Source organism: Ambystoma mexicanum, chromosome 1p (assembly GCF_040938575.1).
Source record: "Ambystoma mexicanum isolate Mex_15411 chromosome 1p, UKY_AmexF1_1, whole genome shotgun sequence".
In the NCBI taxonomy this organism is placed as follows: Eukaryota; Metazoa; Chordata; class Amphibia; order Caudata; family Ambystomatidae; genus Ambystoma; species Ambystoma mexicanum.
Genome location: NC_090921.1, coordinates 1,240,657,347 through 1,240,673,317, shown reverse-complemented (window position 1 = coordinate 1,240,673,317; position 15,971 = coordinate 1,240,657,347). Strand labels below are relative to the sequence as shown.

Sequence of the window (15,971 nt, the reverse complement as noted above, 5' to 3'; positions counted from 1 at the left end):
GTCTTCTTATGGACGTACAGTTGTTCTGGACCAGAGGGTTTTGTGGTTGTATTATTTGATTGAGCAGCAATATTGCTGGGAGATATGCTATAAGTTCTGTTTGTATTCATTTTCCTTTTAAAGGTTTTCTTTTTTGAGGTAAAGGGTACATATCTAAATGGGGGTGGACAGTCCACGGATCCTGTTGCATTCTAGGATGCAAGGAATGTCAGTTTTGACTTTGTTTGCTTCAAAGTTAATTAGGAATAGACCATTGAGTGTACGGAGACATGAAAGTGCTATGTAACTGATACCTTCTTTGGAGACTGTGATGCCAATGTCAATGAATGCATGATCTAAGGTTAGACCTTGCAATTTGTGAATATTGACAGCATGTGCAAGAGATAGAGCACCCAGGTAGTCTGATACAGTGTGGTGGTGCATGGAGTAGGCAAATCTGCAAATATAAATGTTGGAGCGTTTCAGAGTAGTTTTTGATGCAGGTGGCTGTGATTAACAGGAGACATGTAGTCTGAGAGTTCAAGAGTACATGTGAAGTGTTGAACTGAGATGATAGAGTTTTTGGATGTGATTGGTGTGACTGTTCGAAAGTAGCGAATGAGGGAGTGTTACAAACATAAAAGTAAAAAAGGTAGAAGGGCTGCCCTGTGCAATGATGTCCATATGCCATCCATGTCTTTTAAGGGTGCCTGGCATGGAAAGGGGACTGTGGAGACCGTGGACAGTTGCGAAGGTCCGCAGATTACAGTCCTTATGGTATGCTAGAGAAAAGTATTTTCTGTACTTTTTTCTTTTTCTCTAGTATACAATTGTCCATTATTTCCATTAGCATAGTACATAATGCTAATGAAAATGTTGGAGAATCTTATTGAGTCTAACTACTTTACTGAAAAATGTAAAGCAGATAGAGTTTATAAGATGAGTTTATACAATGAGTTTATAAGATGATTTTTTTTGTTCTATTTTTTAACTGTGAAAGGTGGTTCCAAAAGGAACCTTTTTGGGTGTTTTTTGATTTTGGCTTTTTTCTTTGAGAAGCAAGGAAGTAAGGTGGGGGAGGGAAGTGAGGGAAGGGGCACCAACCACAGATATAGAGGGGCAGGTGGACAGGGAAGATGTTGGGTTTGCCTTAAATCTAAGATATGGGGTAGTGTGTCTCATGCTCCTTGACTGCAGCCTCGAAAGCAAAAACTCCCCCCTGCAGAGTGGTGTGTCGCAGTATATACAGAGTTCAGTTGTCCTGGAAAGGTATGGATCAACAGTCTCTTTTATGGCCTGCAAAACAGCTGGTGGGATCCTATGTCCCACAGGAGTCGTCTGTGTGGTGGCAGGAGTGGTTGAGGAAGACAGCCTACTACTCCCTGAGAAAGGAACAGCCTTTCTCAGAGCACCCGAGTGGTGTGAGCGGGTGTGGACCAAAAGAGGACATGCCTGTGCTGTCTACAACTGAGTATGATTCCACACTCAATGCACTCAACATGGGCCGCTCAAGCCTTTGTCCGCTCGTATGGTTTTAAAGAACTGCCACAACCATGATTCTCCTTGAATGCTGGAGGTAGGCATTTCCTCGCTCTCATCTTCCTGGTCCTGTTGATCCTCCTCAGCAACATCGCGCCTGTTCCCCTGTCCAGGCTCTCCAGCTAGTGGTGGTAGTGTTGGTGGTGGTGGCCTATGTGGAGGAGGGATGGCTATGATTGATGCCATTTTTGAAGTTAAATAGTAGGTGTGCAAATAGTCTTCCAAGCTCTAGAAGGGTAAACTTTCAAATTAAAACATCCTCGATCAGCAGAAAATGCAGTTTCAAAATGTCTGCGAAGCATGGACAACATTCGCGGTCACATGGCGCTGTCCGGGGAGTCCGCGATGTAGTCAGATGTTCCCGAATGTCGACGAACAAAAAACAGCGAAAAAGTTGTAGAAAGTTGATAGAAGTGCTCAGAATGTTGGTAGGAGGTGGGGAATGGCACAGTTTTCACTTAACACTTCCTAGAAAGGCAGAAATGCAGTTTCAAAAAGTCAGCGAAGCACAGAACCCATTTTCAGACACATCATCATGCCACACGTGCATGGTCATGTCACGCCGTCCACGATGGCGTGATGACATCCACGGACCTCACCGGTGGGAGATGCAGGGTGCATGTGCAGGGATCAGCAGCGGACTGGTCTATAGTAAACTCTAGAGATTTCGTGGTAGGCCTCTGCACCCTGGGCCTCTTTAAGTGTGGTATTTCCAAATGTTCTCATAGGAAAAGCATTGGGCTTGCTGAAAATGTGCAATATGGGGCCACTTTGAAAATTATTTCCAGGGCCTCTTTTGGCTCCCAGTCCACCCATGTCAGGGGTGTCCGCAATCGGGGGGCATTGTCTGCGTACATATTAAAGGTGCATAACGCACACCGGACACTTCCGTGATGTCTGCGGATGTCAATGGTGCAAGACCGGACTCCAAACATTCCTATAGTTCACTGACTATCAATTAGGATTTAAACTAAATATGAACAAATGATATACGAGATATTTATTGTATAAAAACTAATTTTATTTATGAAAGGGATGGGGTATCGGAATAGGTATAAGGAACTTTTAGGAAATTAGGGTGCATGGGTAAAAACCTATGAAATTTAGTGAAAAACTTTGTTTAAAGGACCTTATGGTTAAGTTGCACTAAACAAAACTATGAAATTCAGTGAAAAAACTTTGTTACATGGATGTTATGGCTACAAGTAAAATCAAAAACCCCAGAAATTCACCAGTTATGGTAAGCTAAGCAACCATAACTTGCGCCACCACCATGCACTGCTAAGAGTAACACCCAGGACATTAAAGATGACTTCACAGTTGACTTGCGACCCATGCCTGGCTTGGGGATATTCAGTGCAGTCGTTTTTTAAATATTTGACATAGAAGGGGGTGGCCCCTTCCCAAAAATAGTTAGAGATATCTCTGGGATTTACCAAAAACCAGGGTTTTTTAGAAATAAAACGACCGCCATTTTGTTTCTCTCTCGATGCGAAAGGTATCTGCGGCTATAGCTGAGGATATACTAAACTGAAACACAGGAAAAATGCTATTTGCAGGTCAAAATATTTGCAAATGCCATCAGGCTGGAGGTGGGGGGGTGGCAAGATGGCACAAGTGAATTTTGGGAATTGGAGGTGGTCTAGGGACTGAGTTTGCACCACAAAGCTTTCTGTAGCCTTGGCTATAGCCTACATCTCAAAGCAAACTGCGTCACAGAAACAGCATTTGTTGTTGGGGGAAGGGAGAGGGCAGGGGAGGTCATCTGGGAGTGGGGAAGCTAACACAGATGAAGGTATGTGTAGTTCAGTATCTGCAGTTACCTTTTTTTTCTTTTTTCTAAATACATTATAGCTATAGTGACGTTGGGAGTGACACAATTGCCATCCAGGTCTCCCATCCAGCCAGTAACCAGAACAGACCCAAACTTAGCTTCAAAGTGGAGAAGGAGTCATGCTAATAAATGAACCACTGTTACAAGGCCACTTAGAGAAATGGGCCAGCCCTTTCCTTGCTTTAAAGCTAAGCAGCGTTAGTCCTGGTTACTGCATGGCTGGGCGAACGAATGGGCATCCAAATTATTTTATTTCTTTAAACCATGCTACTGTCAGTCCTTGAAAGTTTTGCACACAGACACAATTTCTTGTCTTTTGCTGAATTCCATTCTGGTATTTGTAGTCTCCCAGTCAATAATAAAAATAAGTTGTATTTTTACAGCAACAGTGGGTTTCCTACCCCAGCAGTAACTGGGACGAACCCTGCTTAGCTTCAAAGTGAGAACGGGATCAGCCCACTAAGGCCATGTTGCCTAATATATGGGCCCCCTTAGAAAAACACTTAGAGAAACCTGGCCTAAGGGAGCTGGATTCTTCCTTGCTTTGAAAATAAGCAGGGTTGGTTCCAGTTACTGCATGGATGGCAGACAGTCCACGGTCCTGAATGCTGTGTCCTTTCTCAGTTTTAAATATCTCATAACACAGAGCGTCTGCATTTTTATAAAACAGAAAAAATAAAATTTTAAAAAATCACATTTATGCTGAATACTGCTATCAGAGAACCCTGGACTTCAGGAGTTCAAGACACAGCACTTAACCCTTATGCTACAATGATGCTATTGTTTGGATTTTCACAAGTTTCATACCTACCCTTTTATAAATGAACCTATTAAACTATAGGCTAAGTATGAAATGCATGCCCCCTGAAGCACCAAGACTTTGTGGCATAGTGGTTAAATGATGATCCTCAAGCTCTGGCAGACCAGTGTTCAAGGCTGTATGTTTTTTTAATTTAACTAATTTAATTAAAAGAAAAGCAATGCAAGTGGGAGGTGGCGAGCTTTGTTATAGTGCAGTCCTGTGATCCTAATTAGCATGAGGGCATTTAGATGTGGCTGCAATGTCAGCCATGTCCAAACATCCCGTGTGCCAAAATAACGGCACCGGAATGGCTTTCGTACCGAAAAGGGTGCACTGAAATGGGCGCTGCGGCGGGATGGGCATGCCAAATCGACCCGCGCCAAAATGATGGCGCCATAAAGGGGTGTACTGCTTGGAGAATGCTGCTTAACCAAAGTGTGTGCTCCATGGCAAATAATGTAATCTAACTGCGCAATGCCTAAAAACATTGTGCGTTCTCAAAGTTTTAAATATCTCATAACACAAAGCATCTGCATTTTTGTTTTAAACCGTGCTACTGTCAGTCCTTGAAAGATTTACATTCAAAGACAATTCCTTTTGTCTTTTGCTGAACTGGATTCTGGTATTTGTAGTCTCACAGTCAAGATGGGGGGAATAACGGCAACATTGTACACTTTTGCCTAACATAGTTCTATAAGGATTTATGTATTTGAGTGACACTATGATACATGTACTTTTGAAGTTAGCTTTACAAAGCAGGGTATTGTTGAAAGACAGACATGGGGTGAGGAGGGACAATGATGAGAGGGAAAGTAAGTTATGAGTATTTGCCCACGATGTGGCAAGAGAGCACTGGTGCAGTTATTTTCCCCTGATTGTGGTGGCTTCTCAGGACACCAGTAGAGACACATGTGGGTGGACAGCGTAACTATTTTTCTTCAGAGGGCAGATAGAACCTCGAAATTCAGCTAACGCCACCTTAGGTTCATGCCCCCTGTTGCGCAGACGATGACCACATGATGACACCACAGATCACATCACTGATGACATCACTAATTACATTACAACAGTAACTGGCATTAAGCATGGCCTTCAGCCATGGACAGTGTGCATGGCCAAATATATTTTAACACATGAATGGGTACTAGCCATGGTCTTCAGTTATGGACAGTGGTCACAACTTTCTCCCATGTGCACTGAATATTTTAAAACACTAACAAGCTACCAACCATAGCTTGTGGCCTTTACCAGTGGATGCAGCTTTCAACAGTGTCCACTGTATGTTATATACACTGAACAGGCACTAGCCATGGACATTAGCACAATACTGGCCAGTGGCCACAATCTTTGACTGTGCCCACTATATATTCTAACATATAAATGGGTCACTAGCCATGGCCTCTGACCCTGATCAGTTTGTATATCTTTTGGTCTTGGTCATGTCCACTGTACATTTAAAATAATAAAATGCAATAGGTGATGGCCTTCAGTCGTGCCCACTGTACATTACACAACACTAACCAGCCACTAGCTATGGCCTTTGACTTTTCCCACTGTATATAATATGCACATCTCAGGGGGATAGCTCAGGGGCAACACGCTCACCTTAGATGCAAGATGACACGGTGCAGGCCCCCAGGTCCGTGCTTAGCTGCCTCTGTGTATTAAATGTGTTATAAGTAACAAATTACAATTTCTCACCAGCTGCTAGCCATGGTTTTCACAACACAATACTAACCAGCGGCCACAGCCTTTGGCTGTGCCAACTGTATATTCTGACATATTAATGGGCCCTAGCTCTGGCCTTTAGCCATGGCCACTAACTACAGCTTTCAACGTTGCCCACTGCATATTTTAAAACAGTGATGGGCTACTAGGCATGGCTTTTAACCATGCACATTGGTATTTTTGAACACTTAACGGCCACTGGTTATGGACTTTGGTGTTGGCCAGTGACCCCAGACTTTGTCATGGCCAAGTCCATGGCCTAAATTGTTATTAAAGTAACCAAAATGTTCATGAGCTAACTCATAACTGATGTTATGTCTAATTCCCTTATTGATGTAATCAGTTATATACAATGCAATTAGTGTTGTCACCAGTGATGGCATAAGTGAGTTGATTTGTAATGTCATCAGTGTTCCCATATAATATGTAATTGGTGATGTAATCAGTGATGTAATCTGTGATGTCATCATTGTGGTCATAGTCTGCGCAATAGTGGGCGCGAAGTTAAGGTGGTGTTAGATGAATTTCCATGGTTTTGTTGCATTAAGTTCTCACCTAAAATCCCAGCAACTCAAGTTTTTTACTTGAATATATAGATGGATAGATATGGATATAAATCTGTAAAAATGAATCTAGCAAGTCTGGCAGCTTTTTTTCTGGGGTTTCCTGTGGAAAACACTGGCTCCACCACTGTGTTGATGTACTCATGTGAACCAATGGTTACAGGATGAGCAAAACGTACATTGGCAAAAAGAGTTCTAGGACTTTTCCACACAAGAAGCAAGTATGTGGGCTGGCCACACAAAGACAATGACCCTCATTACGTGTTTGCCGTATCCCACTGGTAAATCCAGCAGGATACCGGCAAATTAACCTTCCATTACTGGTGCCTGATATGCCAGAATTTACTGGCATATTGTAGGTGCTGGCAGCGGTTGGTTAATCCCCATCCATTGAGTCTATAGTACTCCATGGGGGGATTGTTGGTAATACTGGCTGTTTTTAGCCACTGGAGTGCCAGATTTACCTCCACCTCCTGGCTGGAGGCAAATCAGACACCCCGCTGGCAAACTTGGAATATACCGGTCTGGAAACTTGCCAGTAAACGGAATTACCAGCACTTTAATTCCAGACTGTCATACTCCTAATGAGGCCCAGTGTGCTTAGTTGCAGCCACACAACATCATTTCCTGCTTACCACTACCTCCACAGAATTTCATGGCCCTATTCTCAATCCGGCAAGCAATGGCACATGTGTTTATATCACAAAAGTTAAGTTGTAGTCATAAAAAAGGCCTATCCTATTTCAGTATTCTACCTGTCCCACAACCAAGTTTTATTTTTAATTTTGGACTTCTCTCTCGACTAAATCCAATTCTTTTTGTACCTGTCCCTCAATTTAAGCTTGAACATGGCCTGTATTACTCAGGGACTTTTTGTACTGCAGCTGTCAAATGCGAGTCACCCTCTTAGGCAATCATATTGCACATGTGCAATTAAGATTGATGAACATTTGCTAAGACACACATGTGTAGAGTTATGAGTATGCAGTAAGTCTAGGTTTCAAGCAATCGCATTGCAACTCTTGACCTATGTAGTCAACATTTGCATTTGCATTTTGTAGCAGATGCTTCTTTTTTCTTGTTGCCATTTTCTTTGTTAGTTTTTCCATTTTTACCTCTTCTTTATTTTTATACATTGATGACATCTTTTCTTGCCAGTTTGTCACAAGGCTTACTTTGACAACTCGAGATACAACAACGTGTACGGCTGTGCTTGTCCAGAGAACGACATCTCAAATTGGACGGTTTCCCTATCTCAGCTAAGAACTGCTTGGTGCTATCTACCTGGTAAATATGGTTTAATTGTCTCTATCAGTTCACTGTTTCATTCTGTATTTTATTGCACGGCACGCAAAAGGTACTGGCTTTGTTCCATGCATCACATCTTGCTGACGTATGCGGATTGGAGGTCGGGCTTTATCCATAGCAGCAGCTATACTGTGGAACGAGCTGCCGTTATCCATAAAAAAACCGTATCATGTCTAATTATCCCCAACAATAATATCGCCATATATATGGTTGTCGGAACGGCCATAGGTGATATTATTGGTGGGAATCATTTATGGGGTGAATTGCAGAAGTTGCAGGGGTGTCCCCCGCTCCCTTGAACAAAATATGGGGTTGCAGGCGGGTCCCCCGCAGGTTCCATGGGTTAATATTGCTGCAAATAAACAACACCATTTTTGTATGGCGATATTTTTGCGGGGATATTAACACATGGAACCAAAAAATCTACCCAACAATTTGGGCTTTAGAAAGGCGGTAAAGACATTCCTGTTTTAGGCGGTCTGGTCTTTGTGTTTTTCTGGTTATGGATGTATGCCTGCTTCTCTAGCGCCAAGATACCTTAGGGTGGCCGTGTGATTAAGACATTTTCTAACATAACATAACATTTCAAAGAAACACGCAAATAAGGAAATGTTTTCTATCTGTGGTGTATGAATTCTTTTTAACACCAGATAGGAAATATCTCACTAAGTACGTGGATTTTTTTATATCGTTTCTAAGAGTGTGAGTTTATATTGCCCTTCCTTTGTTTAGTGCTCTCATTTTGCCAGCATGTGCATAGTGTAGAGCAAAGCATTGGAATGGGGTGATGTCATCAGACGGGTATGATGTTGGCAGCACAGCAGAAGTTGGGCGAGTCAATTGAAAACAGATTCCCTTCTGGAGATGCGGGGTTGCTTGCACTGATAAGCTTAATGTTGCATGTAATAAAGAGCCAGATGTTTGCTGCGCCAATGTGAGTGGCATCCTTACAACACTTTTGAAGATGTAGTTCATGTCATGTTTGACAAAGACACCATGGCAATTAAAGGCAGGTAAAGGGAGAATGTGTGGCACTGTGAGGAGAAAGGAGTAGGATGAGGGTAATGGTGGACTAGTATGAGGAATAGTGGTGTGAGGTCATGGGGACCTTTGAGGTGGAAGCCTAAGGTGGTATAACGGGGGACTGTGGCCAGAAAGAAATAGAAGGGGTTAGGGGGAGACTGGGATGAGGAAGAGTGAGGTGGAGCTAATAGGTGACTGGGAAGAGGAAGTGTGAGGCAGGTGTAATGGGGGACTGGAAAGGAGAAAGAGTAAGGTGGGGGTAATGGGAGTCTAGAACGAAGAAGAGTGAGGTCATGGAAGACTGGTACAAGGAACAGTTATTTGGGGTAATGGGGATTGCAAGAAGGAGGGTGAGGAGAAAGTAATGGGGACATGGACAAGGAAGAGTGAGGTGGGGTAATGGAGGACTGGGACGGGGAAGACTGGGAAGAGTAAGGTCAGGGAAAGGGCACTGGGAAAAGAAAGGGTGGAGCAGCAGTAATGAAGGACTGGGATAGGGAAGAGTGAGGTGGGGTAACGGTGGCTTAGGATGAGGAAGACTAAGGAGAGGGGAAATGATAGACTGGGACAATGGGACAAGGAAGCAGGAGGTGGGCGTAATGGGGGACTGGAACAACAAAGAGGTTGTTTGCGGTAATGGTGGATCGGCACAAGTAAGAGGGAGTCAAGGTTAATGTGTCAGTGGGATGAGAATAAAGGTGGTGGTGGAAATGGGGACCTGGGAAGAGCAAAAATAAGATGGGGTAATAGGGGACTGGCGAGGATGTGAGGCGATGGGGGACTGGGACGAGAAAGAGTAAGGCCACTTAAAGGGGTGCTCTGAAAAGGAAGATGGAGGGCCCACACATTTTTAAATGAAGAAACTCCCACTGTAAGAACTTGCTCATAATCAACAGGTACAATAATCACATGAACAATGGCATTATAGACATTTTTTAGCCACCAAGCAATTTGATAGGCACCAACCCTCCCTATCCTGAAAAAGCAGACCCTGAACAGACTAATCCAGTCCTCTAGGTCTCCTAGAGTAGGTCTCACCGCATCTGTTGGACCAGACCACCTAATACTCCCTGTTCTGCTGCATCAAACTGGTCGAACCGCATTCAAACCATCATCATCGGAACCTGACTCAAACTGCTGGAGTTCCACTCATCAACTCAAAACAGCGGTTACCTAACTACTTGTTCTGGTGGGACCTAGAATCGCCACTTTTTGAAACTGCACAGTGGAACATTAGGATCACTGGTTCAAACCATTGCTGACCTTCGAAACTACTGGAGCATTACACATCAACCCTACCCACTGGTTGCTATATGTCTCGAAAGGGCTTGACTCCAGACCATTCCTGGTGGGCACTCCAGCCTGCATCACTCGAAAGTTGCCTTCAAACTGCTCTGACCCACTGCTTCCGAACCCCCTCAATGTCAACACTTAGACAAACACGAGTTGCCACACACTGTATTGGGTCGATCCATTTTCACAACACTGGCAAACCACTAAGAATAGTGAAAAGGGTACTATTGGCCCATGACTTTTCTATGGTCCTTCAGGTCACCTTTGCACCATTTCCACTGAACAACATATCCTTTTTGAACTCTTTGGTTGCTTATTGCCTATCCCCATTTTTATTGCGTAGAGTGCTGCACATGTATCCCTATTGCATATTCTGCGTTCTTTCTTACAGGGGTGGTTTTGTGTAGTGTTTTTCAATGAAGTTATCTTTGGATAAGGTGTATTTAATTAAAGTATAAATATATTGTTATTGAACTTTGATTGAATATTCCTTTTTTATGAACTGTCATACTTTGCTGTTTTTTGTCACTACTGGGTCACATTCACACACCTTCTATGATTACAGCCTTCCCTATACCCATGCTACTACAAAAGGCAAAGGAGGTATATCGTTTAAGTCTGTCTGTTTTACATTCATGATTGAATTCACTGCTAGTTTGGTGTAGTGTGGGGGCTGAGCAGGTGGTTTAGTGGCTGCTCATCCTTAGACTCCTGCAGAGCAGAAGTCATTTCATCACACATGTTACGTTTGGTTTTTGGGGCTAGGAGTTCAGTACAGACTGAAATGTTCTAGACATTTTCAGAGCCCCAAAGCCCATGAATTCCCTGTTTAACAGTTGGGATAGCTGGGTCACCAAGTGACACTATCAAGGGAGGTTGGGCTAGTGTTTTTAGGTTCTGAAGTGAGTATTGTGTTCATGCTCTTCTGGCAACTCGTGAGTCATGTTAGCTACCCTTTGGGGGTTCCAGTGGCTTTCTGAAAACTGGTTCTCTCTTAAAAATGTGCAGGGTTTTCTCTGGCATGCATCTTCTTACGCCACTACGTCCAAAATTCACTTACCAAGATGCAGTTGCCTCCTTGTGTTAAACGTTGCTAGTAAGATGAAACCCAAATGTGCACATTGCGACTTATAGTTTTAGTCTAGGGTTCGCAAGGCTTTTGAGGATATTGTGTATTTACGATCTCAATAAAATATCCAAAGGCAATAATTTGAAATAGAAATCTCATGTAAATACTTTGAGGCATAAAAGGACCAGAGGGCTTAGACATTACTCTAGATTGTAAAAAGGTTACCAGTCAATTGGTCGAAAACATTTGGTCGACAGGACAATTGGTCGACACCATTTGGTCGAATGCCAAATGGTCGAAAAAAATTTTTTTTTTTTTATCCCTTTTTTAGTTTTTTTTGGGGGGTCGTCCCCCCCAACGCCCTTTTTTTTCTTTTTTTTTTTCCCACTCGAAAACCCACAAAACACATAAAAAATAAAAAAAATTCGACCATTTGGCATTCGACCAAATGGTGTCGACCAAATTGCAGTCGACCAGTTTGTTGTCGACCAATTGACCGGACACCCTTCACCTCTTGTTGAACCTTTTGTTTTCCCTGGGGCTGCTCTTCTCTCTTCACATTGTAGTCACATCATTAAGTTTGCTTTTATTCCCCGGGTTGGCAACCAATGGTTCTGGGTTAGTGGTGTCTTATTTTCTTCCAAAGGAGCTTCTGTGTCAAAGTTTGGTATTTGGGATAACTCTTGAAAAAGATATTTGGTACTTTCACTAACATCCATGAATGAGAGCACTTTGGAACCTTTAACTCCAAGACAGGCCATATTCTCTTGCAGAGGCCTAGCACTCTTCAATCTCCCAAGTATTTTTTGCCAGCTGTTTTGAACACCACATTCAAGACTTTCTCCCCACCTCTTTAAGCAAGTGTTTTTCCTAACTTCCCAAGATCTCCCACATCAAGTGCTCGTCTTGTTAGTTTTGCACCTCGTCAGCCAAATTCTCCTCTTGGTTTCTTAGCACCTCAAGCAGTCAATGTTGATCTTGGCTAGTTACCTTTCAGGTGGCAAGTGTACCTCTTGGGTTCTCAGCACCTCCTATAACAAGCACTAATAAAGCCAATTGATTTGGCATTTGCAATCGTTTATCATAAAATCCGGTAGTAAATAAATGCGCCTATATATACTATTTTGTGGAACAAAACCAGTACAAACATCACACGCTTCATGTCTATGGGCCTCATTACATGGACGGCGGTAAGGGTTAACGGTCACCGTTAATGGTACCGGTGATCATTAACCCTTACCGCCTTACTACGAGGTCCCTTTGCAGGTTGGAGAATTTAACGCCTGCTTTTTGCAGGGGTTAAAAACCAACCCGCAAAGGGACCAGGGAGCTAATTACGGTACCGCAATTTGCGGTGCCGTAATTAGCACCTTCCCCATTCCCATTACGCCCTATGGGGCAAAAATGGGAATGGGGAAGGGCAATGGGGGAAGGGGGAATTACCGCCCCACCAACCTTGGAATAGTAATTCCCCTTTCCACCAAGGCGGTGCCGGTATTTTACCGGCATGGACCAAGGTGCTTATAGCTTATAGCACCTTGGTCCACCGCCGTCCGTGTAATGAGGCCCTATGTCAAATATGTGTGGTTGTTGTCTAGTTTCATTTTTTTATCAATGTTTCCCATTGTCGAGCAGGGATCGAGGGATTTGTGTGGCCATTTCTCTGCCGAGAGGCTGCGCGGGTGGTTCAGTGAATATGTGTAATTTGGCAGAATTGTGGGGGTGCGAAGGACTGTCTGTTTGCCGCCCCTCGTAACGTCCACTTTTTCGTGCATTCTTCCCTTTTTTCTGTGTTCCGCCCCCTTCCCAGCCCTCTGTGCAAGCCACACCCATGTTCTGCATGGTCTCTCATGCAAGAAGCTCGACGGCTCGCAGAGACGTGCAGAGCGGCCAAACGCCACACAAGTCCTGGAAAAGTACCACACCTTCGATTCCATGAACGGGATTACGCACGCAGTTTGGCACACAAGTCCCCTATTCGCATGCAAATAATTCCATTTTCAGGCCCTAAACCTTTGCACTGACATAAAGACATATCAGTGCCTTTAAACCTATGAAAATACATATCCTATGACTGACCGTCAGTGGATCTCAAAAGTCCTGCTTGGCACACCAAGAAAGGATTGTCTGACTGATCTGAACCTCTTGGTTCTCCCCAGAACAGAAGGAACTTTCTGTGAAGCTATCACAACCCAAGGGGTTTTAGGAGAGGTATGCTGAGTCCTGCCAATGTCAAAGCAAACGTGTGCTGCCTTTAAGTAAGGCTAAAGCTTAACCATAGTAAGGGTTTTAGTAGTGGCTTGTATGCTGCTCTACTATGCCCTGAAGGAACTTGAGCCTTTCTAAGGACAGGGTCAGCAATATTTAGTCTGCCTAGTAGATCAGCAGAACTAAGTTCCTTGCCAGCTGACATTTGAGCCCATTTGAGCACAGCCGTTCACTCCCTGGGATTTACAGCTCCATCAGTAGTTGCCAAGAGGGTATCTTGGTATTTTGTTTCCTGCCCCAATGCCCGGTTTATCCTTCAAGTACCCTAGGCTTTCTTCCAATTTTAGGGAACGCAGCTACATAGTAATCCTGAAAGCTTTCTCAGTATTTTTCTTGTTTATTTATCCTCATTGTCCTTTTAGTTGCCCCTTGACCTCTATTCCTTCCTTAAATTTCCTTGCTCTTTTGTGATTGGCTCCTGCCTGTTTTTCTGTTCATTACTATCGTCACCTTCTGATTGGCTCCGTCCTGACTTTCCTTTGGTAAGCAGCTGGATTCCCCTTTGCTTAATCCAGCTTGCCACCTTGTTTCTCTATTGGAGGGTAGTCACATTGGACTGTAGTAACTTTCTGTCCCTGGATTTCCTGCTCACTCTGTTGAAGCCTAGTCTGCCTCGGACCTGCCCCATGTACACTTTGTTGGAGGCTAGTCTCCATGGAGTCCAGAATCTCATTGTGTACCTTTTCGTCTGTGAAAAGAGGGACACAGGGCTACGTATTGTGCCACCCCAAGATTTTTGCACTGCTCTGGCTTAACAATATACAACTGCTAACTGTGCCTGCAACAGTCATTTTACTATAAAATTATACCTTGACAACAGTTGTTGGGCTTGACAGTCGTGCGTGTATTGCGTTATGTGGAGTTTCCATAGGATTTTGGTCAGCATCAAGGTCGGCTCCTGACACCATGTTTCAGAAGCTGCACCCTGTTTCTTGTGTGGGTGCTCACACTGTAGAAGTCTGTAATTCTCAATCCAAACAAAGGCACTTCCACGGTGGGTGGGGATCCCATTTTTCCATTCTCAAAAGTGTACCTACAAGCTTTTGGCATGAAGCCATAGGGGCCTAACAAGTGTGGGCGAAGTCTATAATGTAATTTGTCATTGGGTATTTATAACGCGCTTAATACCCAGAGGTTTCTAAGCCCGGACCCGGGATCGAATCTGTGTTGCACCACAACGTCTTGCTCCCAAGGCGAGCAGGATGCCCCTGGTGTATTTGCACTCATGGTGCCCTTAATCACCCCTTAAAAGTAGAAAGGGTAGGGGCTTCGCTTTGCAAATCCTTCCTTCGCACAACCAGGATGTGGATATTTCATGTCTTTCCCTGACTTTTGTGCGGTCAATGCAAACCACGCCCTCTACTTCATTATACCTTCACCATGCTTTCCTCTGGTCCGCACCCCTTGGATAGCAGGCTTCGTGCACCTCCCTCAGGGGTTAGTTATCAACATTGCATGTCATAAAATGGGTACAAGAATCTCTAGGCCATTGGTTTGTAAAACTAGCTAGGGCAGATGGGAGGTGCAGTCCAAAACATCTGGAGAACCAAAGGTTGCAGACATATGATTTCGGCAATGTGATCTACCTCATTTACATACCCTCATTCAAGTGAAAATAGTGCCCCTCAAGAAGTGTAATCTTGTTAAAGATGGGACCCACCTCTTCTTATTTACTATCAAACTCTGCCGCCCATGCTAGAAAAGGCACAGTGACTTATTTGTGCAAACTGCAATGTGTCCATTAAATGCCCTTTTTGTGTTAAACGGCTACTGTTAATTCAAACCTACTTTATGCAATCGAACGTATGTATTTATTTGGTTACATGTGATTATAGCTAACCAATAAATAACGAACAACAATTTGGTGTAAGCATTTACAACAACAAAAATATCGTTTTATTTTTATTGGCCCTCATTACAACACCGGCGCTAAACCATGGCGCTATTAGCACCATGGTTGGTGCCGGTGTTGTAACGGGTCCGCCATGGTTCAATGGGGAATTACCACCCCATTCCAAGGTTGGCGGGGCCGTAATTCCACATTGAACCATGGACCTTCCCCATTCCCATTTTCGCCCCATAGGGCTCTATGGGAATGGGGAAGGCGCTAAGTACAGTACCGCAAATTGCAGTACCGTACTTAACACCAAGGTCCCTTTGCGGGTCCATACTTTAATGGCTGGTCTAGACCAGCCGTTCAGGTCGGGTCCCGCAAAGGGACCTCGGAGTAAGGCGCTAAGTGTTTAACAGCGATGCAGCCTTTTACGGCGCCGTTAAACACTTAGCGCCAGGGTCCTAATGAGGCCCATTGTCTTACTAATCCCACCCTAACCCCCTCCCCACCCATTTTAAACCCTTACCCCACCCCTCACATATATATTTTTTGAAATGCGACATTTCGTTTCGTTATAAATGTTCAGATCAAATTGCTTCGTTATTTTCCATTCGTTATAATCACTGCATACTATTTATATATACAAATTACCACATTCTTTACCCCAAGTGGGGGGGATCCACTTGCCGATCATTTATGTCCACTTCTATCAAACATCTATAGAAAACCTC

General features: G+C 43.8%; 1 protein-coding gene across 1 annotated transcript in view; it reads left to right on the top strand.

Moving 5' to 3' along the window:
• The window catches only part of LOC138573323 (uncharacterized), a 256,635-nt gene that overhangs the window by 88,747 nt on the left and 151,917 nt on the right, over positions 1 to 15,971 (top strand). The window contains exon 3 of the mRNA XM_069649330.1: positions 7,604 to 7,732. Coding sequence (XP_069505431.1) covers positions 7,604 to 7,732 — 129 coding nt within the window. The remainder of the gene's footprint in view (positions 1 to 7,603; positions 7,733 to 15,971) is intronic.